Consider the following 26546-nt stretch of genomic DNA (forward strand, 5'->3'; position numbering starts at 1 on the left):
CCCACCCCTGCTAAACTGCAGTATGGCTTCATGCTGGGATCTGTGCCCCATCTGGGGTGGCCAAGAGAAGGTGGGGTGAACTGAAGTCTGAGGCTGCTTTTCTACATCTTCCCTGAAATTCAGGGAAGTCCCAATGCAGCTTTGGAGCTGCCTCTGTCCCTAAGACCCTTAAAGGCTTCAAGATAGTTCCTTTGTCCCCTGGGCTGCTGCCTCTTCACCGAGGGACCTCGGAGCCTGGTGGGTGTTCCTCCATCCCCTTTTGGCCCAGGAGCGTGAGAAGGCCACACAGGTGCTGGGTCAAGTCCATCCCACCATGGGCCCTTTGCCTTACAGGACCATCAAGGTGGAGGTATACGACTGGGATCGAGATGGCAGGTAAGCTGGCAGAAGGACAGAAGGTGAGCAAGGATGGGGACAGCCCCTGGGAGGAAGGTGGGTCTTGCCCTCTCATGGAGAGAGCTGTGCCCAGGTCCCCACGCATGGCAGCTCGGGGGGTGAGGGGCCTGGGTTTCCTGTGGAGGGACCACTGCTTCGGTGGCTCATCCATGCCCAGCTCCACTGAGGCACCAGAGGGCCTGTGTCCTGCAGGACATGGTGCAAGGGGTATAAGAGGCCTTTTTTCCTCAAATAGCTGCCTAGCAGCCAGCCAGTGTGTAAAATCTCCCCACATTTGGAAGAATGTAGGATTTTCTGAAATGTGCATGTTCTAAGGTACAGGTAGATATTAGTGACCTCCTGAGCATTCATGACCACGTTCTCTGTGTGAGGCTAAGCATCGTGTGGTGACTGAAGTGCAGAAGATGAGCTTGGCTCTCAGAGACTCCCTGAAATCTAGCAGGAGGCCCTTGACTCCTCAGAGAAGTTGTTTGTGGGGAGCAGGGCTGACGGAGTGGGATATGGGAAAGGTGAGCATATGAGTGGACCCCAGAGCGGTAAGGCAGAGCCTGAGTAGGGCTGAGCCTAACCTTGGGGAGGCCAGGGGCTTCCTCTTCTGTAGATCTAAGTGCCCCCAAGGAGCCAGTATCACTGGGAATTCATAGACGAGGACCAGAACAGGCCTCTCACAACTTTAGTAGAACCCTCACCGGCTCCTGCTTGTCTGTTGAACCAAATCCAACCAAATCCAAGTATGTCATCCTTCCTGACTTTTGTGAGCCCTCCATCCTGTGGTGCTATCAGGGGGGTCATAGAGGGGCTTTAAGCCCTCTAATCTCCACTGGTGCCTATCAAGTCTGTGACATGGATGGGGGATGCCGTGAAGGGCTGTGCAAGTACAGCTCTAAATTAGGCCGGAGCTCCTTCCAAGGAGCTCACCTGCCCAACACCTTCCTATAAAGAAACTCTAGTGCCAACACTACTCTGCCAGCTCACTCTGTCCCCTCCTCTCTTCGCTTTAACCACATCCCAGGCAAGTCAGCTTCAGGCTTCCACCCATGATTCACCTCATCATCTTACCCTGGAGTTCCCCATACTTTTCCTTTACCAGGGAAGCTGGAGACAGCTACCAGATACCATTGGGTTCCACCATCAAGGAGCTCGTAGTCTGAATGCTGAGAGCTGTAAATATGTAGACAAAAGACAGTGTGGACTCAAGATGGGACAAGGCCCCAGGGGCATCTCCTGGGCATCACACTCCAGCAGGCATTCCCGGCCAGCATGTTAACCACTGCCCTCTATCAGGGAGAGTGGTGGCAAAAGGCAGCCAACCACAGGGTAGATGGGAGTTCTGCTTTGTACAAGGTTTTGCTGCACTTACCGTCAACACATGCTTGTGGGGCAGAGATGCAGAAGGTGTAGACACTGCAGAAAGCACCTCAAGCTGCCTGGACGGACCTAGAGCTAATTGTCTTTTCAAAAAATGTTATTGGAAAAATGTCAAGTACACAGAAAAGTAGAGAGAAGAGTTTAATGAACACTTTAAGCCTATCACCTGAATCTAACAAGTGTTACATGTTGCCACAGTTGCCTTATCTATGTTTTGATGTAGTGTAAGTTACAGTTCATAGCATTTTTACCTCTAAATATCTCATTGGGAGTGTCTAAAAAATAAGGGCATTTTTCTACATAACTACAAATGTCATTATTGCACCTGACACATTGAACAATAATTCTTGAATACCATCTAATATTCATTTCATGTTCAAATTTCCCCAGTTGTCCCCAAAATACGTACTATTGCTCGTTCGTTCAAATAAGAATCCAAGTATTAGAAGTGGGTCCTATTCTCTAGGACCCTGCTCTTTGCTGGGTGGCCGTTGGGTTTCTTGCTCCATGGGTGACACTGGACTCTTCCCAGGGGCCCACACTCTCTGCTGGTGTGTATACCTGGAGCAGAGGCCCCGGGCAGAACTGGGAGCCAGGGGAAGGGACATGAGAGGCGGGGGGGTGAGCAGAGGCAGCGCACAGCCTGCGCCTCGCGGTCTCAGCAGCAACTTTCCCTTGCAGCCATGACTTCATTGGGGAGTTCACCACCAGCTACCGGGAGCTGGCCCGCGGGCAGAGCCAATTCAACATCTATGAGGTGAGGCAGACACCTGAAGGCTGGGGTTTGCTCTGACTATATGTAGCTCCCAGTTGCTGAGGACTAACAGTGAGCCATGGCTGGGGTTTTTTGTTTGTTTGTTTGTTTTTGTTTTTGTTTTTGTTTTTGCGGTACGCGGGCCTCTCACTGTTGTGACCTCTCCCGTTGCGGAGCACAGGCTCCGGACGCACAGGCTCAGCGGCCATGGCTCACAGGCCCAGCCACTCCGCAGCATGTGGATCTTCCCAGACCAGGGCACGAACCCGTGTCCCCTGCATCAGCAGGCAAACTCTCAACCACTGCGCCACCAGGGAAGCCCATGGCTGGGGTTTTTGCATGTTCTCCTGTGAGGTGGGTGTTATTGTCCCATTTCACAGTTAAGGAGACTGAATCTCAGAGAAGTGAGGGGACTTGACCAAAGCCCAGTAAGTGGCAGAATCAAGAGGCAAACAACCTAAGCTTATCTGACTCCAAATCATTGAGTTATAGTGTCCCCCACTGAGAGACTTCTTCCAACAAGGCGGGGGAATAGAAGTGCAGGTGGGCAGAAGGTGGGGAACAGTATCAGAAGGTTCCAGGCCCAAGACCTGAGGTTCTGAGTTCAAGTAGCCTTCTGCCTTTAATCAGAGCAGTCTCCGGGCCTGCAGAATATCTTCTCTTTTCTGGAAGGAAAGAGAGGAACAAGAATCAGGATACCTCCATCTAGACCAGAGAACATTGGACAAGACATCCAGTCTCTCTGGAGATAATATCGTCTGCCCTCCAAGGACACTTTCTACTGCTGAGCCTTTGCCTGTGTGTGTGCTCCCTCTCAGGATACCCTCCCACCTTCCACATCTAGCTCAGGTCCTACTCCTCTGGTGACCTATTTTCTCCCACTTAATGAACTTCATGGATAGCATAGTTCATGCCAGACCTACTGAACTGCAGATACTTATAACCCTAATTTACAGCCCAGGGTTCATATCCTGACTCCACCATGTATTAGCCGTGCGACCCTGGCTGAGTTCTTGCCCCACTCTGTGCCATGCACACTGAGAATTAAATAAGTTATTAGAACAATGTCTGGCCACTAGTGAGCATTACGTCAGTGCTATCTCCTAGTTTCATCTGTTGAGCGCTTGGGTGCCAGGAGATTTAAATTGCACAACCATCCTACAAACTGGGTCTATCCTTACATCACTCAGCTAGAGCTGGCTTTGACTCCCATCTCTGAACCCTAATCCCTGTATGCATCCACTCCCTCAACCTGTATTTCTGTTCTGAATGGGCAGGTCTTGTGTTCCAACTAGACTGATGCTCCCCAAGGGCAGACAAAGTGACAGCCTTTCCTGTTGCCCTGGTCACACTGGCCTGGGCCCTCCTGGGCACACCGTAGGTGCTTATTATACATTCACACTGAATTCAGTTGAACAAGGCTATTTGTGAGCATGGAAAGTGGATGGATTTCTTTGAAAGAGCCCTGATCCTCACAGTTAATTGCTTTGCTTTTTGTAAGGACAAAGGACAGAGCTGTCTCTGTCCCCTCACCCAGGCAGAGGGAAGCACGCTCCGTCTCTGGACTCTTTTAAGGAGATTTTTAGGGAAGTTAAGGGAAGGGGTCAGGTCTCTTGGAGTTTGATTCTAAGGATGCTTGACAGGCTCGGATGAGGCCACGATCTCTCAGGCTTCAGTGACTTGTTTTCTCAGTCATCGATCCCTGCCCCCTTGCAATCAATGAGAGAAACTGCAGCGCTGGTGAAAAGAAGTGCTGTCTTTACACATCTGAAACGCCATCAGGTAGAAAAGGAATTAACTCTGGCAGCCCAGGGGCAGGACTTGCACCATGGAGGGCATCCCTGAGAGGCCGGTTTGGGCTCAGGAAGGCCCTTCTAGAGTCAGAAGTGCCTGACGAGAGAACAGGTTTCTGCCAGGAAAGACCCTCATCTCAGGCCCCGGCATCAGCCTGGGTGTCTAACGCATATGCCCAGCTGTCTTCTGGCCACTCCTTAGACTCAGCCTTCCCAGACTGAATGCACTGGCTAAAGTCCCTGCAGCCCTCATCCCCCCCTGGCCAGCCAGCTCCCCCTCCTGTGTTGTCATCACAGCGGCCATGGCACCTGGGGAGGCATCCTTGACACCTCCTGCCCCTCATCCCACACCCAGTGCATGACTGAATCCTGCTCCTCCTGCCACCTAAATATTCTGACATTTGTCCTCTTCATTCCCGTCTACCCGGTGTAGGGGCTTTGTGACAGCCCCATGGTGGCCTTTCCGCCTCCTTCCGTCCTCCACTCAGTAACCCAAATACTCCTTCAAACTTGTCATTGACCACCTTGCTGCCCTGCTTAACCCCCGACTGTGCATGTCACCCACTGCCTCTGCCTGGTTCGCACAGGGGAGTGGGGAGCCTCCACACCAGCTGAGATCCTAAAGGGCCCTTTACCTACAAGGGGAGTCCAAGGTCCTTCACACGGGTGCCACGCCCCAGTGACCCGCAGTCTATGTGCAACTGTGTGTGTGTGTGTGTGTGTGCGTGTGTAAGCAGCCATATACATCACAGCTCTAGGAGCCCCTAGGGTCTAGCCCTGTCCGCTTCCCTCTACCCATCCCACCTTCAGCCCCATCTGAGGCTCTCTGGACCTCCATGCTGTCTCAGTCTCTGTGGCTCCGTTTGTGCTGGTGCCTCCCTTGGGGCTCCCTTTGCTCTTCTTCACCTGGTGGGGCCTGCTGGGCCTTGGAGACTCCCTTTGCTGTTCTTCCCTCAGGAAGCCCCCACCTGCACACCCACTCTACCCCAAGGTCTCAAGTGGATGCCTCTCCTTGGTGCTCCTGCTCCACCCCCCACCCCACTCCCATACCTATTACCTGTTTATCATACTTCCTGCCCCCTCAAAGACCACGATGTCCTCAGGAATGGGGGCAATGTCTTACCACTGTATCCAGAGCCAGCACCGCTGCTGGTCCTGGGAGCCACTCAGTGCCCCTTGCACAGGAGGGCAGACCCCACGCCTGCCCTGGAGACCCTGGGGATGTGAGGAGAGGGAGAGGAGAAGGCTTGGAACTCCAGCTCAGGAGTTGGGAGGTTGCTAGGCTGGCCCCTAGGGGGTGCTGGTCCCCCACAAGGAGTTCGGGTGCAGCCGCTTAGGGCTGGAGAGGCTGGTATGGGGGAGGGGGGGCTGTGTGCCAGGTGATGCATGAAACCTCAGAACAAACAGGATGCTTTCTCAGTGCCCACTTCACAGGAAGATCTGAGAACAAAACAGTGCTTTAATATTAAAACAGTTATAATTAGAGAGTGGAAATGTGGAATACAGGCAAATTTAAAGATAACAGAGAAGACTTCAAAGAAATGTGCTTGAGGCCAGATTTTTCAGCGATGCCCAGGCCCCCAGGAGTCCATGTTCATTCTCCTCCACTGGGAGGGCTACTTTGGAGTAAAAGTTTGAGATCCGGTAAATTCTAAAAGTTCCACACCCTCATAGAACCCTCAGGTTGGGAAACTGAGGCACAGTGTAGTCTTGGGGCTGCAGTGTGCCCTCATCTCAACAGGCTGCCTAGCAAGCTGTCGTCCCATGAATATGTCAGTGAGCACCATGTCATCTGGGAGAATTTCATGCCTGTGGTGGCTCCAAGGTTTTTCTGGGCTTCTCTCCCCAGGCTCTCAGTTTCCACCTGCACAGCCTGCTAACCTCCCACCTGCACTTCCCACCTGTGCCCGAAATCCAGTTCTTTCTTCCTTCTGTGTCTACCTAGTCACCCATGACTCCTCCCTCTCTCCTGCCTTCAGGGCCACGCCCAGCCCTGACTGCTTGGAAACGCTCCTTCTTACCTGGTCACCGTTTTTTTCCTGCAGGTGGTAAACCCGAAAAAGAAAATGAAGAAAAAGAAATATGTGAATTCTGGCACAGTGAGTAGCCACCCCCTTTCTGCCATGGGTGTAGACATCCTGAGCCCCGAGCTAGGTCTGGTGGCAGGAGTCATGTGTGTCTGTGTGTGCTCCTGCGGGGTGTGGGAACGAGACCTGGAGGGTTAGAGGTTGGGAGGGATGGGGCCGATGGAGCAACACGAAGTAGACGTGTAGGAGACACCAGGCCCTGTGATACAGAATGAGACATCCCAGAGAGAAACTACCATGGGGACTTCCTGTGGAAGGAAGAGGAAAAAGAGTCGCATTTATTGGGCCCTTACTCTGGGAAATTCCCCATTTGGGTGCTTTTCACAGGTTGTTTCCTTAAGAGGCAGACATTATCATCACCTCGTCATGAAAGCGGAAACCAAGGCCGCAGGCAGGGAAGTGACTCAGCCAAGGTCACAGAGCTAGAAGGTGGTAGACATGGCAGTGAGCACAACAATTAAATTCAGAGCTTGCAGCTGCTGTGGGCTGTACCCCTGCTTAACCATGACCATGCTGGGATTATACTGGCCCAGTGGCTTCTGGGGGCTGATCTTCAGGACATTCGTGCCTTTCTTCAACAGATATTTACTGTGTGCTACCATGTGCCAGGTGCCTTTCCAGGCACGAGGGATACAGCTGGGAACAAGACAGACCCAAATCCCTTCCCTCCTTGTGCTTATCGTCTAGCGGGGGGGAGACAGAACACGAATATACACTCAAATACCTGTGTGTGTCAGGTGGTTGTGATTGCTGTGGGAAGAAGCAGGGTGAGGTAAATGGATAGGGAATGTGAGAGATGAAACTACTATTTTAGTTATGGTAGTCAAGGAAAGCTTCTCTGAGAAGGTGACATTTGAGCAGAGATTTAAAGAAGGTGAAGGAGCAAGTACTGAGGATATTGAGGAAAAAGAATTCTAGCTGTAGGGATCAGCATGTGCAAAGGCCCTGAGGTGGAGCCCACCAGTGCATTTATAGAACAAACCAATGTCTTTGCAGTGCAAACGCACCCAAGTCTGTACCCTTCATGTCCCTCCCACTCTAGAGGGCCACAGCCCCATCACCGAATACAGCCAAATGTAGCCATTTGAGTCAGGCCAACTGCAACTCCAGACTAGAAGAGGTCACGGACAGGGAACTCCAGCGTTCCTCCAAGGAACCTTATTTTCTCCATCTGTAAAATGGGGCTAATACATCATCCCTCCCCTGCTTAATGCACAGGGTGGCTGTGGCAGACACATGGGAGATGCAGGACTGTAAACTGCAAAGTACTCTGCTCATTCAGAGGGGGCTGACCACTGCTTCTCTGATTGTAATTGTTTCACACGCAGGCTTGGAGTAATAGTTCTTTTGTCTGTCTCACAGGACTTCCCCATACATGGTGGGATGCTTAGCACCCCTGGCCTCAGCGCATAGCTAGCAATAGAGCCCCAGTCATCATGAGACCCCAAAACTCTCCCTCAGACTCCCAAATGCCCCTAGGAGAGGCAACACGTTCCCCAGCTAAGAAATATTAGACGTACAGCTGAAAAAAAAAAGGTTGAAAACCACTGATCTCATCCAGCTTTCTTACTTTAGAGGTAAAGAGACTGAGGCCCAGAGAGGAGATATGATTTGTCTCAGGTCACACAGTGAGTTAGGGACAGAGCAGGACTGGGCTGAAGTCTCCTGACTTTCCCTTGCTCCAGTATTTCCCAATCTTTACCATAAAAAAATCACTCAGAGTCCAGGATGCTTGTTAAAATACAGATGCCCAGGCCAGTTCCCTGGGGTTCCATTTTAGGAAAGCCAAGCTGGAGCCCAGGAATCTGTATTTTGTGCTTCTCATACCTTACTTACTATGTGCAGAGTCTCCTGGGGATCTTGTTAAAATGCCAAGAATCTGCATTTCTACTCAGCATCAAGGTGATTCTGATGCTGTTGTTCGGGGACTATACTTTGAGTACCAAGTCCCTGGGTCAATCCATATGGCCAGGCAAGTTAGGCAATTACTTCATCCCAGGGCCTGGAGCAGGGTTCAACTCTGGCTGCAGGTTAGACTCATGTGAGGAGCTAAAAAAAAAAAATGCAGGGCCAGAGCCCTATCCCAAAAACCCTCATATTATTGGTTTGGGGTCCTCACTCCAGCTGCAAGATGTTTTAAAAGCTTCCCAGGGAGTCTAGTGACCACAGTCAGAGTAGAGGCCACTGTCATAGTCCATTCCTAGAGAAAGGAGGCTTTGTCCATCCAGGTGCCTAACACTGTAACCACAGCGAGTGGGGGTCTCCAAGGCCCAGCTCAGTACTCACAGACCCTCTCATTATTCGGGCTAATGGCTCGTCCCTTTGTCGAGCAGAGGCACTACCTGGCCTCCCACTGAGTTGATAAAGATGACTGAATCTGTACCAGTAGGGGCCGCCCCAAATCCTAGAGTGGAGTTGTCTGACACAGGTAAAAGTTTCCCCGCCCCAATCTTCCCTCATTTAATTGATTTTAGCTGCCAACCTTTTCACTTGTCTCCACCATCCTAAATCATTTTCATAAAGAGCTGCCAGATAGCTACCTGTCTTTGGAAAGCTGATGCCAGAGAGCTGCCAGGGGCATAGATCAAGAGACCTCTGCTTGGGAGAGGGGGCCCCAGGTGCTCAGTTACCTCCAGGGAAAGGACAGGCTGCTTAGCAGGAAGGTCTTGTGTCTGAGAGGGTAGAGATCAAGATGCTAGAGGGATGAGGTGGGACAAGTAAGATTTAAAACAATTGCAGACCAAAGAGACACATTTCAGGATTAACAGTTAGCGGAACATGGAAGCATGGAGCTTGTCAGCATTGGCAGATCTTAGTCCTATGTCAGGAAGACCCCACTCTCCCTCCACACTCCACACCCGTGTCCACTTAGGGGAAACTCGATTCCTTGGCTTGAGCCCCTGTACTCCAGTGACAGAGACAGGACCCTTCCAAAGATGCAGTTTGGCATCAAGGTCAAGAGCACAGGGTCTGGTTCCAGACAGACCTGGGTTCCCATATCACTTGGCCATGTCCTGGTAGTGTCCTTGGACACACTGCATCACTTCTTTGAGCCTCAGTTTCCTTGTTTGTAGAATGGAGATAATAATAGTACCTCATAGAGTTGTTGTGGGCACTGTTTGCAATGAAGTAGGCAAATGCTGGCATGAGCTGGGTGCTCCATAACTGTCAGCAATGCTCTCCCTCTGCCTAGTGCTCCCCGCTGACCAAGCTTCTTTTTGTTTTCAAGGTCACGCTGCTTTCTTTTGCTGTGGAGTCAGAGTGCACATTTCTTGACTACATCAAAGGAGGGTGAGAAGAGTTGCAGCCTGGTTTCTTCGGCCTCAGGGAGAGGGAAGGGGCCCCGCACATCGACATGAGCAGCCCCACCTGGCCTCTTCAAGGCCATGGCCGAAGCCCGCGATCATGGGCTCTGAGCAGACCCTCAGACAACTCACCCAGAGCCCTGCATGCCCCTGATCCTGAGTGGCTGCAGAGGGCACTACTGAGCCACGGAGGCCAGCCTGGGTCCCGTGAGGTCCCTGTGCGGAGATGGGACCTGCAGGTGGTAGGGACTCTATGACAGAGAAATGGGCTTAGGGAGGTGGAAAGAGCCCCCGTCTAGGAGGCAGGAGGCCCAGGCCCTAGGCCCCTCTTTGCCTTGAATTTGCTGGGTTACTTTGGGCATGTCACTCTCCCTCCCTGGGCATCAGTCTCCTCTGCACAGAGAGTTGGAATTAAGTGAATTCTAAGGTTCCTTCCTGCTCTGAGCTTCTGAGACCGATGGTCTCTCTGGTGGGGGGCGGGCAGTGATTAACCTTCACGGTGTCATTAGAGACCTACAAAGGGCAGGAGGAACTGGGAAATGAGCCAGGGGATGGTCAAACACAAGTTTAAGGAGCAGAAAGAACCAGAAGGGTCGGCATCCAGGCAGACAGAGAAACCTGGTGGCTCCAGCCAACAGCTCATGGAAAGAGTCTGACTCCAAGGTGAGGTCCTACGCAGCACGCTCCCTGCCAGGACAGGTGCCAGGGCCGGGTGTGGGTAGCCGAGCCGACAGGTGCAGGCAGGTGAGTGACTACACCTGTCTGGAAAGGAGACAGGCAGGGCGGTTGCCAAAGGCTTATCCCAGCCAAGCGGGCGCTTGGCCGCCTGGTTCTCCGGGGCAGAGGGAAAAGTCAGGCCCCGGGAAGCCACACTTACTTTCTCATGACAAGGCTCCCTGCTGCCTTGAGCCTGCAGCGCCCAGGTTTGAGTTCTCCTCCTACCCCCTGAGCACATGCCCTTCCTGCAGTCACTCACAGGCCTTCCTGCCCCTCCTCCATGCCTTCTCCAGGCCCTGCCCTGGCTCCCTTCCCCCATCGAAACTGCTCTATCTGCTCTCCATCTATTAAGCAACCACCCCTTATATTCCATGGTAATTTTCAAACAATCCTCATCCTGTTTATCCTTCTCATTTACATAGTGCCCCCGATTTACAGAACACAATGGGCTGGGTGAAGATGATTATCTCCGCTTTACATAACCTGTCCAAGGCCCCAGCACTTGGTCGGTGGCAGGGCATTCCGTCACCACTTCCATAGTAATGAACCCACCTCGCAGCTCCCAGGTGAGGTGTGATAGAGGTGGATGAGTTGAAGGGCTGGTTGCTGTCTCATTGAGAAGGAGCTCCCAGAGGCAAGCCCTGGCCCTCCTCCTCGGCCGTCTTCACACTCTGGAGAACCTGCGTGAGAGGCCGCTGTGTGTGTCCAGGCAGGCAGCTGATGGAGGCCTCTGTCTAGGATCCTCTCCTGCCTGGCCTCCCTCCCCCGCCCCCCGGACCAGGAGGAAGGCTGTGGGCTCCTCTGCCCCCACGTCAGAGTCCGAGATGGAGCTGGTTGCTGAGCAGCCTGCAGGGAGTACCTTTTCCACAAAAGTAGCTGCTTTCCAGTCCCTTCCTTCTTTTAGCTGTTTCAGAACCCAGAGCAGGGTTTTTACTTAAGGAGTAAAAAAAAGCCTGACTCTCCCCTCACCCTTTATTTGGAAGAGCCAGGCCAACAATGTCCCTCAGCTGTAGTCCTGAAGGCCAGAACCACCTCTTGTCATCTTGTGGCTCCTTCTCCCTCAGAGCTTGGAGTCTACTGACTGCTCTGCCCCCAGGCAGCAGACGAGGGGGAAAGAGTGTGGGGAGGACTGTCTCTGGCCAGCAGACCCTGGGTGGGGTCTCCTGCTAACCATGTCCTTCACCTTTCCTGGAGATTGAAGGGTGCCTGAGCAGCAGCTCTGCTGTGATGAAGTGGAAAGAGGGCTGTGGTTTCTGATAGGGACCATCTGCTAAATGCAGGTGAGGTGAGCCCTGCCTCACCATGTTTTTTTAAAAATAAATTTATTTATTTATTTTTGGCTGCATTGGGTCTCCGCTGCTGTGCGCGGGCTTTCTCTGGTTGCGGCGAGCGGGGCTACTCTTTGTTGCAGTGCGCAGGCTCCTCATTGTGGTGGCTTCCCTTTGCTGCAGAGCACGGCTCTAGGTGCGTGGGCTTCAGTAGTTGTGGCTCACGGGCTCTAGAGCACAGGCTCAGTAGTTGTGGCGCACGGGATTAGTTGCCACGGCAGTAAAAGTGCCCAGTCCTAATCACTGGACTTCCAGGGAATTCCTAATTATCTTTTCATCTTGTGATTCCCCCAAGCACCTGAAGGATTTGCTAAAACAGATTCCTGCACCGCACCAAGGGATTCGGATTCAGTAGGTCCACGGGGGGCCTGAGACTCCTCACAGATTCCCAGGTGATCCTGATTCTGCTGGTCCGTGGGTGCTCTTCCAGTAGCGCTCCTACAGTATTTCCCACAGACCCACAGACTGGCTTTTACTGGCCGCATCCCCCATGGTGTCATTTAACATATTCCTCTATCCCCTGTGTTTCCTGTAAACAACCAGTAGATAGTTCTGGAAGCTCAGTTAGATTCCAGTTCAGTTTTTTGACAAGACGACTTCATTTGTTCTTCCCTCAGGAGATGCACAATGCCTGTTTGTCTTTCTTTTTGGCCAAATAAGTTTTAACCCTGAATCTGACTCCAAATTTGTGCCAGGAACACAGGGAAACCCTACTTCCCTGGCCTCAGGTGGACCCAGGGGCAGGGTTTGGAGAGGAAATAAGAAATCACAGCCATGTGCCCAGCAGAACATAATCATCTTCAGAGAGCTGTCACACTGCCTAACTCTTTTGATGCTCACAACAGTCCTTTGGGGGAGGGTGTAGCTGATGATACTATACCGGTTTTCCAGAACTGGAGATGAGTGACTTCACCAAGGCTACATACCTGACAAGCAGTGGGGCTGGGGTGGAGGCCAGGTTTCTCACTCCCTGTCCATTACAGGCCTGCTTTTGTCCAGGTTACTCCCCTGCTGTTCTTCCTCTTCTAGGACCCAGATCAACTTCACGGTGGCCATCGATTTCACAGCCTCCAATGGTGAGTGGGGGCATGGGCAGAGGAGCTGGATGGGGGCCGGGGGCCTGGAAAGGGGAGGGCTTTTCAGGGCTGTGGTAGTTGGCCCTAGCTGGGAGCAGATCTCCCATACTCTCTGGCCTCATCCTCACCGAAGAGGAGGAACATAGGCCTAGAGAACCAAAGATGCAACCAAGGTGGCAAAGGTACCCCCAGATTGGATCACGGTCACTAACAAATCTGGCCTCTAGGCCTACATACCCTGAGCCACAGCCTTGCCCTTGAGGATACCCACTCTCCCTAGGGGAATAAGACAGCTCCTCTGGGCCCATGGAGAGCCCTGGAGCAGAGGTATTTCCTCACAGGATCAGATTGCACAGCCCCTGTGCAGTCCACCCCATAAGCTGGAGGGGACAGCCAGAGGCAAGACTGAGCCTTGTGGTCCTCAGGGAGGCAGGAATGCCCAGGAGCTCCATTCCTCACCCTTGCTCGGGCTTCCTTCCTCCTCTGACCTTCTCCAGTGTCGGGCTGTGACCAAGTGGCCGGGAGCAATCAATGCTAAACTTTACACTGTTAGAAACATCACAACCTTCCTTGGATTCTGGACCCCCATTAGCAGTGCTCAATGCTCATTTTTGTGCCAATCAGAAGATGCCCAGGTCTCGTACTCCACAGGTGTGTCAGAAACCCCCCCCTCATGGCTGCGGGCCCTCCCATCACAGAGTGGTGGGATGTCAGAGCTGGGAGGGGCCTTAGTATTCATAACAGTGAGGAGAGTTATAATAACATCTGTTTAATCCTCACAACAGTTCAGTGAGGTGGGGACTGTTATTACCCCCATTCTACAGATGAGGAGACTGAGGCTGAGTGGTTAAGAAACTTATGCAGGATCACAAAGCTAGTAGGAGGTAGAAAGGATTAATACATGGCAGTCTGTGCTGTACTGCCTCTTATTCATAAACGAGTAACTAAAATATGGACAATATTAGTGGTGACAAGGGCTGTGGAGAAAAACAAGTCAGGAAGAGGGATAGGGAGTATGGAGGAGGCTGTAACTTTCAATAGGCTGCTCGGGGAAGACCACAGCAGACCTCAAGAGGTGAGGGAGCAAGCCATGTGCATATCTGTGGAAAAGCGTCCCAGAGCAGAGGGAACAGCCTTTGCCGAGGCCCTGAGGTGGGAATGGTGAGAGGCCAGAACTGAGTGAGTGACAGGATGGTAGGAGATTAGGAGAGAGGTAACCGCAGGCCAGATCAAGTGGGGTTTTGTGGGCCCTTGTAAGGACTTCAGATTTAATTCCTGGTGAAACGGGAGCACTGGGGCATTTTGAGCAGACAAGAGGTGTGATTAGCTGCCTGAGTTTTGACATAGACTCACTCTGGCTGGTGTGCTGAGTATGGACACAAAGGTGGAAAGACGGAGATCGGGCTGCTGCAGTCCCATGAGCAAGAGGATGGTATCATGGAGGAGGGGAGAAGTATAGGTGGGATTCTGGATGTATTCTGAGGGTTTAGCAGCCATGATTTGCTAAAGGAATGAATGTGCGGTAAGAGAGAAAGAAAGGGGTTCCCTTGGATGCCCCCTTCTGCATTCTGAGCCTGGTGGCTTGGAGTGTCCAGGCCGGCAAATGTCGCCATGCCCTGTCTTGCAGGGAACCCCTCGCAGTCCACGTCCCTGCACTACATGAGCCCCTACCAGCTGAACGCCTACGCGCTCGCACTGACCGCCGTCGGGGAGATTATCCAGCACTACGACAGCGACAAGATGTTCCCTGCCCTTGGCTTCGGGGCCAAACTACCCCCTGACGGCAGGGTATCCCATGAGTTCCCGCTGGTAGGAGGTCCTGGGAGAAAGGGCTGAGGGCTGACCAGGCTGGGGGTGTGGTGATAGGCCTGGGGTGGGGGGCATTCCCATCCTGCCCGCCTAGGGACTTGAGGTGCAGTCTTTGCAGAGGTAGGCTGCCTGCTGGATGTAGGGGAGCTTGTATCAGAGCTTCCAGAAACCCACTCCCCACCTCAGTCACGAGCACGTCCCCTCCAAGTCTGAAGCCGCCCACAGTGGGCTCTGCCCTCCTTTTCCTAACAAGACCCAGGTAGAGGTGGAGTGGGGATGTGGCTGAACTATTCCCCAAGGCCCCAGAAATAAGGCTAAAAGGGTGTGGGTTGGGTATGGACAACTGTGGGTGGTTCCAGGAGTTCCCTGGGTTGGTCTGAAATGGGGGCCCTGTGGAGAAGGCTCCTCAGGCCACCTCCTTTCCCTCCCTCCCATGAGCTGGGGACACTCAGTCGGTTGCTGGATCACTCACAGCAAATGTCCCTCCCATGCCCATAGGGTGCCAGGCACCGTGCTGGGCACAGGACACAGGAGGATGGAGCAGCCGCTGGCCCTTCCAGAGCAGCTCAGACTGTGCAGTCATTTTAGGGGGTGGTGGGTTTGCCCGAGGTTCCCTAAGCAGCCAGGGCTCTGGGGGTCGGGGGGATGCTGTCTGAGCAGGTACAGGGAGTAGGGCAAGGAGCAGGTCTGGACCCTGCTCACCTAGAGCATGTGCTGCCCTTCACGGTGGGCCCCGAGGGCTCCCTCCCCTGCCCCGAACCCCGGAAGCCCCACCAGAGGAGTCTAGGAGAGCCCAGGCCTGTCAGCCTCCCCAACCCTGGCTCTGCCCCCACAGACCACCCAGCTGCCCTCCTTCCCATCCCTCCTTCCTTCCTGGGCTCAGCCTCCTCGCCCTCTGTGCCCCCAGAATGGCAACCAGGAGAACCCCTCATGCTGTGGCATTGATGGCATCCTGGAAGCCTACCACCACAGCCTGCGCACGGTGCAGCTCTACGGCCCCACCAACTTCGCCCCCGTGGTCACCCATGTGGCCAGGTGAGTGTGGCGGTCACTGGACCATCCCCACAGCTCACAGGGTGCTTCCTTCTACCACTGTCCTCCCGGGAAGGGGGGAGGGAGTGTCCCTTCCCACTGATTTGCTTTTCAGGGAGGCCTGACCCTAAAGAGACCCCCTCCCACCGAAGAGCTGTCCCCACCAGTGTTAAGGGTCCTTGTGTTGGGGGGACGACATGCCCAGAGTCCCACCAGACAGACCTCTGCTCCCACCCTGCCCCAGGAATGCGGCTGAGGTGCAGGACGGCTCCCAGTACTCGGTGCTGCTCATCATCACGGATGGGGTCATTTCAGACATGGCACAGACCAAGGAGGCTATCGTCAATGTGAGCAGGGATGGGGATGGAGCATGGGGAAACCTGGGGGTGCACCTCCCCCCTCCTTTAGGGAAACCCTTGGGGCATGACTTCTCCTCTCCCTGCCGTCTTTGGGACCACTCCTGGGTTCTTGCTGTAGAGCCTAGAGGGCCAGCAGTAGGGTTTTGGGGGTGGAGGGGGTTCCGGCTGATGAAGGATCTGGCTGGCGAGCTCTCTACCTACCTCTTCATCACACTGGATGGTCCACTCCCTCCAGACTCCTATGGTGCCCTCATTAACCCATCTCTAGGGCTGCTGCCCCAAACCCCAGCCTGGCTTGGCTAGGTAGAAGAGGAGGGAGGTCCAAAGAGCGGGAGGCCCAGGAACATGGCTCCCCCTACCGGGTCGTCTTCCTATATAGGGGCCCCAGCCACAGCTGGCCCTCCCTCTGTGCCCACGTAAAAGCTGTCCCACATGACAGCTGTCCCACATGACGGAGGTCCAGAGGCAGAAGAGGGGACAGGAGTGTCTTGCAGAAGCAAACCTATGACCCATTTCCCCCTCTGCCTCCTGCCCTCTCCACCCCCTCTTCCTCTCTGGTGTCCCTGTATCCTTGGCTATCCTCTCTCCCTCCTCCTCCCCCTTTTCTGTGTTTCTCTGTATGTCTCCATCCTTCTCTCCTCCATTTCCTCCCTGTCCTCCTGCCTTTCTTCTTTTGACCCACCCCTTCCTGTTCTTACCTGTGATCTCCCGTTTCTTGTAACTGGCCCCTCGGCTGGGTGCCACCCCGCCTACCTCCCATGTTGTCTCCCAGGCTGCCAAACTCCCCATGTCCATCATCATCATCGGCGTGGGCCAGGCAGAGTTCGATGGTGAGTCCCCACCCCCCTAGATGTTCCCCCCAGAGGCTTCAGGCCCTTGGGAATGTCCCCTCCCAAAAGAGTGAGAGCTCACCCCAGGGTGTGTGCAACTATCTGGATGAGCAGGCAGGGTGTGAGTGTACGTTTGTTTGTACAGGTAGGGGTGTGTCAAGGTGTGTACTGCACACCCACACACCAAGGCTGTGGGGAGGAGGCCCCAAGTCACTCCTCCCTCCTCCACCCTGGGAGCCTGTGGAGGGTGGGGGAGTGGCACCATGGGCTGGAAGTCAGAGACTCACGTGGTTGGGCTCCTCCTGTCTCCTGGCCTCAGTTTTCTCATCTCTAACATGGGGGTCTGGGCTGGCAGTCTCTGTCCTGCCAGGCCCAGGTGCCCACCAATTAGTCCCCCAACCCCATGCCTTTGCCCCCCCCTCCCCCCCACAGCCATGGTGGAGCTGGATGGTGATGACGTGCGGATCTCCTCCCGGGGAAAGCTGGCCGAGCGGGACATTGTCCAGGTGAAGCCCAGACCCTGCCCGCCCCACGGAAAATGCAAGAGCCCCTCTAGGCAGGCTGACCTAACTCCCCCTTCTAGGGGCTTCTCTGGAAAGGGGCCCTGGAAGGATGCACTGGGAGCCCTAGAATGGCTTGGCCACACAGAAGGAAACAGGAGTCAGTCTTAGGGCTGGACCCACCTCTACCATGTCTGAGACTCACCCCTAACACTGTGTTGCCCTGACTGGAATGCTCTGCCATGCCCTCCCTAAGCCCCAGGCCTCCAGGTTCTCCTGTAGAACACAGAGGCCTAATTACTTGTGCCTTCCTTTATTTTCTGCTGGGCTGCCTTCCTAAGTGAGATGGCAAACCCCAAGAAGCGGGGGGAGGTGTCTTTAGTGTTGCTGCAGCCCTTTCCAAGAATGAATGTTGCTTGGTTGATTGAATCAATATCAACGTCTCCATGTAGGATGGCAAATGTAACGAGCAGACAGGTCTTTGTCCTCAGGGAATCCCAGTCCAGTCAAGCCTCAGAATGCACCTCAGTAAGCACATCCCTCTGTGAACCTCTTGCACACGGAGTCCCTAGTGCTTAGGAGATTCAGAATAAAAAACTGACATTCTCTATACCACCCCCTCCCCCATTAAAAAATTAAGGGGGAGGGGTCATTCCAGGTGTAGAGACCAAAGACAGGGAGCTAGAAACTGGAGCAAGGGCAGTCTGGGAGGTGGGACCTGTGTATGCAAAGGCCTGGAGGCAGGAGTGAGCCTGAGGCACTGGGAAGGGGGGCAGACATCTCCTGGGATAAAGCCAGAGGGGCCTGACTATAGGTGTTGGCCCAGAAAGGGAAGAGCAGAAGCAGAGAAAGAGAGCGCCCTGCAGGAGAGGTGGGAGGAGACCTGCAGGGCCCATTTTCCAGAAGCCAGGGGATTCCTTCAGCATTTCCTGAGTGCCTGCTAAATGCCTGTGCTTGGTGCCAAGACTTCAGAGATGAAGGGATCTTGTTCAGTGGTGTATTGTTTCCTGGCATGAATAGGTGTGCAGTAAGTTATTTGTTGAGTGAATGACAGAACAGGGACTATGATACAGTCGCTCAGAGAATTCACCCTGACGGGGAGGGCTTGAGTGAAGTGGGCAGAGGCTGGGGAGGAGTGGGACAGGATCCCAGACCTGGAGATGTGGGGGACTGGTGTCCAGAGGGAGACCTCGCCTGACCCTGCCTCCCCCACTGGACAGTTTGTGCCCTTCAGGGACTATGTGGACCGCACGGGCAACCACGTGCTGAGCATGGCGCGCCTGGCCCGCGATGTGCTGGCTGAGATTCCCGACCAGCTGGTGTCCTACATGAAGGCGCAGGGCATCCGCCCTCGCACCCTGCCCGCGGCCCCAGCGCACTCGCCCCCGCAGTCCCCCGCCCGCACGCCCCCTGCTTCCCCCCTGCACACGCACATCTGAGCCTGGTCTGCTCAGATGGCTGGGGCTTAGGCCAGTAGAAAGCGAGGTGGGCTACCCAGACCCAGCTACAGACCATCCTGCCCAGCCTTTAGAACACGTGTGCCTGGGAGGCCCACAGGGGGTGGGGCTTCTGGAGACTCCTTCCCATACTGCCCAAGCCCCTAGAGTTTGGGGGTACGGGTGGTGGAGGTGGAGACCTGGGCCCCTGCTCTTCTCTCCTTTCATTGACACCTGGTTCTGGACCAGCCAGGAAGATGTTAATCAGGACGACTGGGGCCCCGCTCAGCCCACCTGAGCTATTACCTGGGTAATCCCATCTGCTCCTATATCACCCTGAAGCCTGGGCTAAGCCTCCCACCTCCAGGCCCCCTTCTCCCTCCCCTCGTCCTGTGGTGTCTACTCCTATACCTGGCCCCTGACCCCCACCCAGTATCTATCCTGTCCCATTTCCAGTGAACCCTGTGAGGCTGCTGGGTTTGCAGGAGTGCTTGAACATGTGACCCCTCCTTGGGACCCTTGCATGCAGTGGGAGTCCTACAGACCCATGAAGGGGATGCTGTGATAGTGGATGGAGGCCACATGGTGGGCAAGGAATGGAGGCTTTTCAGGCACAGAGTCCTTTCTGGTGCCTCTCAAGCCCAGTATGACGCTGGTTCTAGACACACAGATCCACAGGCCTCTCCATGGTCTGAGCCCGTAGGTACCTCCACAGTTGGCTCCTGGCTCCAGGACTCCCCTTTTCTCCCCAGAGACTGCCCGGGGTCCTTGGGGCACCATCCTCTGCTGCCTACCTGGAGGCCTGGGCAAGAAGCAGCCCAGCTCCAGCACTCCCACACTGCCCCTCTATCCTATGGGGATAGGGGATGGGAGTCCTGGGTTCAAGTCCTGCCTCCAGCCCTTGACGGCTGTGGGAACCTGAGCAAGGCCTTTCTACCTTCTGGGTCTCAGTTTCCACATCTGTAAGGCAAGAGGGTTGACCAGATGGCCCTGGGTTTACCTTCAGCTCTGATACTCTGAGAGTCCACATTCATCCCACGCCCAGCTTCCCCCATCCCACTCCTCACCAGTGCAACCCCTTAAGGCCGTCTTGGCTTTTAGGGTCACCCTATTCCATCCCATCATCCCAAATCCACCCTTGTCCTTCAGCCTTGGGCTCTGGCATCTGAGCCTGAGCCCTTGCCCCTGCTGTGGGAAAGGTGAGAAAGATGATCTCACCCCTGGGCCCACCCAGCTGCCCAGCCTTTACCCACATGGTCATGCATGCCAGTCCCTCCTGCTGCATGGGGCTCCTCAGCCCACTGAATCTCCCGTTCCTGGGTGGAGACCAGGCCCCACCCCGTCTGTTGCCAGACACTGCTTCCCTTCCTGTCATGCATGATGGTGGTGTTTCTCTGCTGTCTGGTCTGTGCCTGTCTCTAAGACAGTCTCTGTGTGGAATTTGCCTTAAACTGAAGTAAATTTGGTTCTTTTACTAAAGTTCCTTGTTTTCCTTTCTCCTGTGAAAAATAGCACAGATGTTGCTGTGTGACAGAGTCCAGGTTCTCCTCTCTCTTTCTTCCATTCTTTTGTTCAAAAAAATGTACTGAGCAACTACTATGTGCCAGGGTCTATGCTAGGCACTGAGGATGCAGCAATGAACAAAACATAGGCCCTGTCTCCACATGGAACTTACAACAGACACACAGATAGGACAGGGGGAACACAGGAAGCACATAATAGGTAAATAATATAATTTCCGGTGGTGATAAGAGTCGCAAAGAAAAATAAGAGAATAAGAGGACAGAGAATGACAGGGTGATATTTCAGATGAGGTGGTCAGGGAAGGAGGGCCTTTCTGAGGAGATGACAGTTAGGTGAGCCCCGAGGAAATGAGAGAGGGAGGCATGCTGATATCTGAGGCAAGAGGGCTCCAAGGAGAAGGAGCAGCAAGTGCAAAGGCCCTGAGGTGTGTTTGAAGAACATTAAGGAGGCCAGTGTGGTTGAAGCTGCATTAAGGAGGGGAGAATGCAGGAGATGGGGTTGGGGGTAGAGAATCTGGAATGTGCAGGGCCTTGCAGGCCACAGAAAGGCCTTCAGCATTACTCTGAGTGAATCAGGGAGCCACTGAGGAGGTGAGAGATGTGAGTAACATGATCAGATTATTCCGTGGGTGACTTTACTGCATCTGATCACTCATCTCTCAGCAAGTATATACTGAGCATTAGTGCCAGGCCCTGCTCAGGTTGGAGACACTGCCTCACACACAGTTGCACCCTCATGGGCCTAACCCCTGCTCTGGAACAATAAGCAAGGAAATCTACTACCCTGAGGTATCGACGCCAAACCAATGAGAGGGACCAGGATCTGTGGCCACCAAAGCGGGGCTCTTGGGGCAGCCTAAATGCCACACAGGTCATGTGCCCAGGATGACTTACTGCTCCTCTGTGTGATGGGACTGTCACTCCTCTCTTGCGGGATCGTTGTGTGGTCAGAGTGACACGTAGATGTGCACTCATGAAGCATGTGACATTCACAGGGCCTGCTGCACTAGGTGCACAGTAAACACCACTTTCCTCCTTGTCCCTCTTCACATGTAAGTCCCTGTGACCATGAGGGACCGGGATCACAGGGAAAGGGGATTTCTCCCTTCTCTGGGCGAGTTTGCTCTCAGATTAGCCCTCCAGGCAGCCTTTCCCAACCAGCACATCACAAGAAATTGGTGCTAATTATACCAAAGTTTGGGACTTGCTTGCTTCTTAGACGATTTTATGGTAAATTAGAGCTGATTCACCACGGTCCTTATAATTAGATGCCCCTCTGACTTGCATTCCGATCCACTTTGAGTGGGTACCGGCTGGAGTCATAGCTCGAGAAGAAGAAAGTTCCCATAACCAGCAGCCCGTTTTTACCTTAACTTGGGCTCCCGTGGGAAAGCATCGGGAGGAGAAGGCCACCTGGCGGGGCAGTCGAGGCTCAGAACCGCTGCCACTGGTGCACCGAGAGTGTCTTTACTGTGCTCAACACCGTAGCTGGGTTCTTTCCCAAGGTGTGTTCCACGGAACACTGGTTCCCTGGCATGGGTTTTGGGAAACTGCCCACTCTGAGCCCCTCTCAGAGAGTCCCCATGGCCTTCAGGGTATTCAAGGCTTTGATTAGTTCTGTGGCAAAGAGACTATTTTGACTTGGTTCATCCCAATGTTTTCTAAGCTTTTTGACCATGGGGTCAGGGTGTGTGTGTGTGTGTTTAGCCGTAACACTATCACCAAGCAGACCATGTCGTCTTGGGAATTTCAGTAGAGACAATCTCCCTGGTTCCGAGGCCAACACAAAAGCCTGAGGCTTTTTCCCAGGAAGCCAGAGGAGGTCATGGAGTTGGGGAACTTCTCAGAGGGGATGGGGTAGGAGAGGTGAAGACCTCCAGTTGGCTCTGGAGAGAAGGAAGGGGCCTCAAAAGGGGCCCCTGCCCCTGCCGCATCAGGAAGAGAAACCACAGAGAAGAAAGGAGGGCATTCAGAAATTCACAGGCCCAGACTCACGGCTCCATTTTGACTTTACTTCATGATATTCCTTTATTGGGCTGAGAGGTGTGTGTGGGACAGAGCTGGGGGAGGACAGGCAGAGAAGGGAGAGGCAACTGAAGGGTCCCCCTGGGCCATGAGCCCCTACCCAGGCAGCCCATTCAATCCCCAGGCCTTACCCCAGGATTGAGGACCCCAGGAATGATCAGCCCCCAGATCATTCCTCTACCCACGTCTCTGCCTTTAGAAGTCCCTTTACCACTCTCACTTCAAATGCCCCTGAATTAATAAAAATAAGATTATAATAATAATAGTAATGACCAACACTCATATGTACTTACTAAGTACCAAGCATTATTCTAAGCACTTTATATGTATTAAGAAAGTTTATCTTCATAACAACACCGTCAAGAAGGTACTATCATGATCCTATTTTCCAGATGAGAAAACTGAGGCATAGAGAGGTCAAGGGACTTGTTCAAGTCATACTACTAGAAAGTAATGGAGCCTATAGTTATCCATCTGAGCCCCAAGGTGGAATGGGAACAGTGACCTAGTTGCCTTTTAATTGCTGTGTCACCTTTGCTGGGCTACGCCTGCCCTCTCTAGATCTTAGTCTCCCAACTGGTAAAATGGAGGGGATGGGATCTATGTCATAGGGGTCTTCCCATCTCTCTTGAATCTCAGCTCTCCCATCAGCCTAACCTCTCAGACCCCCGCCAGACCTCATAGGCTTCCTGGGGCCCTGTCATGTCCAGGCTGGATTCTCTCTATCGCCACACCAGCCCCTCCCACATCCCTGGGATGCCTGGCTGCCACTGGCCTGCAGAAGAGGTCCCTGAGCCTTGCCTGGAAGGGGCAAGAGAGGTAGAAGCAGAGGATGGGGCTGACAGCACAGTTGGAGTAGGCCAGGATGGTGCAGAGGCTGGATGCCACAAAAGCCACCAGTATGGCAGGCAGGTCACCCACAGCTGCCATATAGCCTAGCACAGAGCAGGGTCCCCACATCCGCATGAAGACCACCAGCATTACAAGGATGAGCCCTGTGTTCTCCCGGTGCTCCCAGATGTTCTACCCCCTGGGGCTACGGGTATGTTTCCATAGGAGCCAGCCCAGGTGGCTGAAAGAGCAGCCCAGCCCCATCATGCAAGGCAGGAAGGCCAGGGATCCCAGCAGGGTAAAGTAGCAGGTCTGAGCAGGGTTCAGGAGCAAGAGGCAGGCCTGGGCCTCCTCCTCCACGACCGCTCGCTGGAACAGCCAGTTGGGTAGCGATGCAGTGAGGCCCAGGACCCACGTGGCCCCACAGAGAAGCAGGCGGGCACCCAGGCCAGACGGGAGGGCCACGTCAGGCCAGGCCACTGCCACATGGCACAGAAGAGCCATGGCCACCATGCCATAGAAGGTGCAGAACATGGTGGTGTCATTGGCAGCCTGGCTGATGGTGCAGATGGTGGGGGCCAGCCACCAGTCCTGCCACAGGAAGCTCAGCAGGAGCACGGGCACCACGCCGGCCAGGAAGAGCAGGTCAGACAGTGTGATGCTCGCCGTGAGGCTGTTGGTCAAGGTGAGGAGTGGGTGGGGGGCGCCCGGACCCCGGCCCACCACCAGCAGCATCGGCCCATTGGCCAGCAGCCCCACCTGGGGATGAGGCCACAGACCCCGGCAAAGAGGAGTCGGAGCAGTCGCTCAGGTGTAGCTGTGAGCCCAGCGGTGGACATGGTGTTGGCCTCCGTTCTCCCGCTCTGGACATACAAGGACAGGATAGAAACCTGCCCGAGGGCTGCCTCCCTCTTTCCCTGTTGAGCCCCCTCCTTTCACAGACCCCTGCACACAGTGGGTGCCCTTGGCATGCACCAGCCCCTTTAGACCTCACAACAACCTGATGGCATGGGCTCCATCAGTTCCCTGGGTTCAAATCCTGACTCTGCTCCTTGGGAGCTCCATGATCTCGGGAAAGTTACCTCATGTTTCTCTACCTCAGTTTCCTCAACTGTAAGGAAACGAGGAAATAAAGAAAACAAAACAGGTGTCAACAGTAACTGTCACTAAAGGATGAGATTCAGGTAATTTTCATTTTCTTCTTTTTAATTTCTGTATTTCTAAAATTTCTGCAGGGAGTACAAATTGAATCTGATAAACATTATTTACATATTTAGCATATATATTTATTATAGTATATATATTTAGTATATATATTTATTTATTGTGTATACATACATATATATTTTTTAACAAAACCTTGCCCTGCCTGTGAAATGAGCAAGTTTTTTTTTATATATCTTTGTTGAAGTATAATTGCTTGACAAAAATGAGCAAGTTTTAATTTGAAGTTCAAGTGGGAAAATGAATGTGCAAGTGCTTTGAGAAGGTATAAACCCCCAACCAGTGGTTCCCAAGCAGGTCTACACATTGGGATCAGTTGAGGAGTTTCAAAAATACTAATACATGGGTCACACCCCCAAAGACCCGATTTGATTGATTTGGGCTTTGGCAGTTTTGAAAGACCAGCTTGGGAACCACTGCCTCTACGGCCATGCTATTCGGGTTACCTGGCGGGGGGCGGGGGGAAGTGCTGCACCCCAGCTGCCAGATCTTCCTCCTCACCCCTACTCCATCCCACATGCTGAGGACATGGGGAGTGCCCAAATGAGAGAACTCAGGCTGGGAGATGGGGTCAAGGCATCCCAGAGTTGGCTCAGGGGCTGATGTCACCATCCCCTTTTCTCCTACACCGGGGGTGGAGGCTGGAAGTTGGCTTAGAGCCAGGGCTGGGGGTCCCCTAGGTCCCTCCTGCAGAGCCCTGCCTGGAGGACGTGCTTGGTCTCCGGGGCCCAACGGCAGCCACTTGCCTGAAAACAGCTGAGAAGAGACCGGAGGGGGGTCTCTATAAATTCTGCCGCCAACGCCCCAGGTCTCAGACTCCATTTCCAGGGGCTGCAGGGGAAGGACACTGTTCCTGAGCCACTCTCTAGGCATTTGTCATTGCTTTTTTATTTCTTCTACATGGCCCAGGCTTGCCTGCTAATAATATGAAATATGATTGGAGAGGAGGGGAGGGAAAGGGAGAAGGGAAAGGAGAAGGCTCGAAGGACCTTGCCCCTGCTCTAAGCATCCATACCTTCCTATAAGAAGCTCTATAACTTCAGGGTTAAGCTTATGGGGCACTGGAGCCTGGGGTTAAAGCCTTGCTCAACCACTTGCTTAGCTATGTAACTGTGGGCAATCTACTCAATCTTCTATGCTTAACTTTCCTTATCTGTAAAATGGGGATAATAACAGGCCCCATCTCAAAGGGCTGATGTGAGGATTAAACGAGGTAATACAAGCTAAGTGCTCAGAACAGTGCCTGGCACATAGTAGGTGCTTGGTAAATGATGGCTATTGTTCTGATCCTGCCCACCCTCAGTTCCAAAAAGCTCTCTTCTCTGACACCCCTGCCCAGGCTCCATCTTATCCCCCTGCCCTCCCCTTCTCAGTCCACACCCTGAGACCCATCAACCTAGTCCCACCCTCCATTTCTTAATCAGCCTCAAGCTAAGTTATGACCAGAGCCCCCTTGGCTGACGTGCCCTGAGAACTCACCACTTGCCTGGAAGTTCACTCTGAAGTCTACCTTGAGTCCCTCCTGCTGCTCTCCTCACCTGCCTTGTGCTGCTCTGAGGTTCCCGGGCCCTGCTTGGTGACTTGGAGCCCTTTGACACCAGGAAAGTCTAGCACCCCCTCCGCAGCTGTACTTTGCACAGAAGCTGGATCCAGCCAGAGAAAGCCAGGAGAGGCCTCTGGGCAGTTGTGCAGTCTCTTCTAGCACCCCACCTCCAAGGAACTTGAGCTAGCTGCCTGAGGCGGGATCAGAGCTGAGATGGGAGGGGCAGGCGGAGAGGCCATTTCTATACTGGATCCCCCAAAGAATAAGGGCTCTATCCACTCTACTGGCTCCCCCAGGAATCACACCCTGCCTACCTGCCTCATTAACTCACTGGCCCATAGGACAGAGATGTTGGTGCCTGCCAGATCCCCAGACCCCTGAGAGAGAGCCATTAACAACAGTAGGACCTGCCCCCCACTCTCAGCCAGGGCCAGGCATCATTTACTCCAGCTCACCTCTCCCTCTCTGTCTGTCTCTGTCTTTCTCTGTCTTTCTCTGAGCCTACTACAGCCTAGAACCTGCTCAGAACAGGAGGAGGCTTGTGGGCTGACAGGATCCAGGAAGGGAGAAGACATTGGAGCTAAGAAAGAATCAGTGAGCAGGACCAGTA

General features: G+C 53.7%; 2 protein-coding genes across 3 annotated transcripts in view; one reads left to right on the forward strand and one right to left on the reverse strand.

Moving 5' to 3' along the window:
* CPNE5 (copine 5) overlaps positions 1-18793 on the forward strand; it is a 91434-nt gene extending 72641 nt beyond the window's left edge. For both annotated transcript variants that reach the window (XM_060109866.1, XM_060109867.1), the window contains 11 exons: positions 334-375; positions 2446-2521; positions 6357-6410; positions 9628-9689; positions 12778-12824; positions 14452-14633; positions 15541-15668; positions 15910-16012; positions 16797-16854; positions 17287-17360; positions 18575-18793. In XM_060109866.1, coding sequence (XP_059965849.1) covers positions 334-375; positions 2446-2521; positions 6357-6410; positions 9628-9689; positions 12778-12824; positions 14452-14633; positions 15541-15668; positions 15910-16012; positions 16797-16854; positions 17287-17360; positions 18575-18793 — 1045 coding nt within the window. The remainder of the gene's footprint in view (positions 1-333; positions 376-2445; positions 2522-6356; positions 6411-9627; positions 9690-12777; positions 12825-14451; positions 14634-15540; positions 15669-15909; positions 16013-16796; positions 16855-17286; positions 17361-18574) is intronic.
* A 3343-nt stretch (positions 18794-22136) lies between these two features.
* Positions 22137-24008, reverse strand: LOC132497904 (pyroglutamylated RF-amide peptide receptor-like). The gene is given in 4 exon segments (XM_060111450.1): positions 22137-22199; positions 23140-23273; positions 23379-23933; positions 23936-24008. Coding segments are annotated over 4 exon segments (825 nt in total).
* Positions 24009-26546: the final 2538 nt, after the last annotated feature.

This window comes from Mesoplodon densirostris, chromosome 10 (genome assembly GCF_025265405.1).
Source record: "Mesoplodon densirostris isolate mMesDen1 chromosome 10, mMesDen1 primary haplotype, whole genome shotgun sequence".
Taxonomy (NCBI): Eukaryota; Metazoa; Chordata; class Mammalia; order Artiodactyla; family Ziphiidae; genus Mesoplodon; species Mesoplodon densirostris.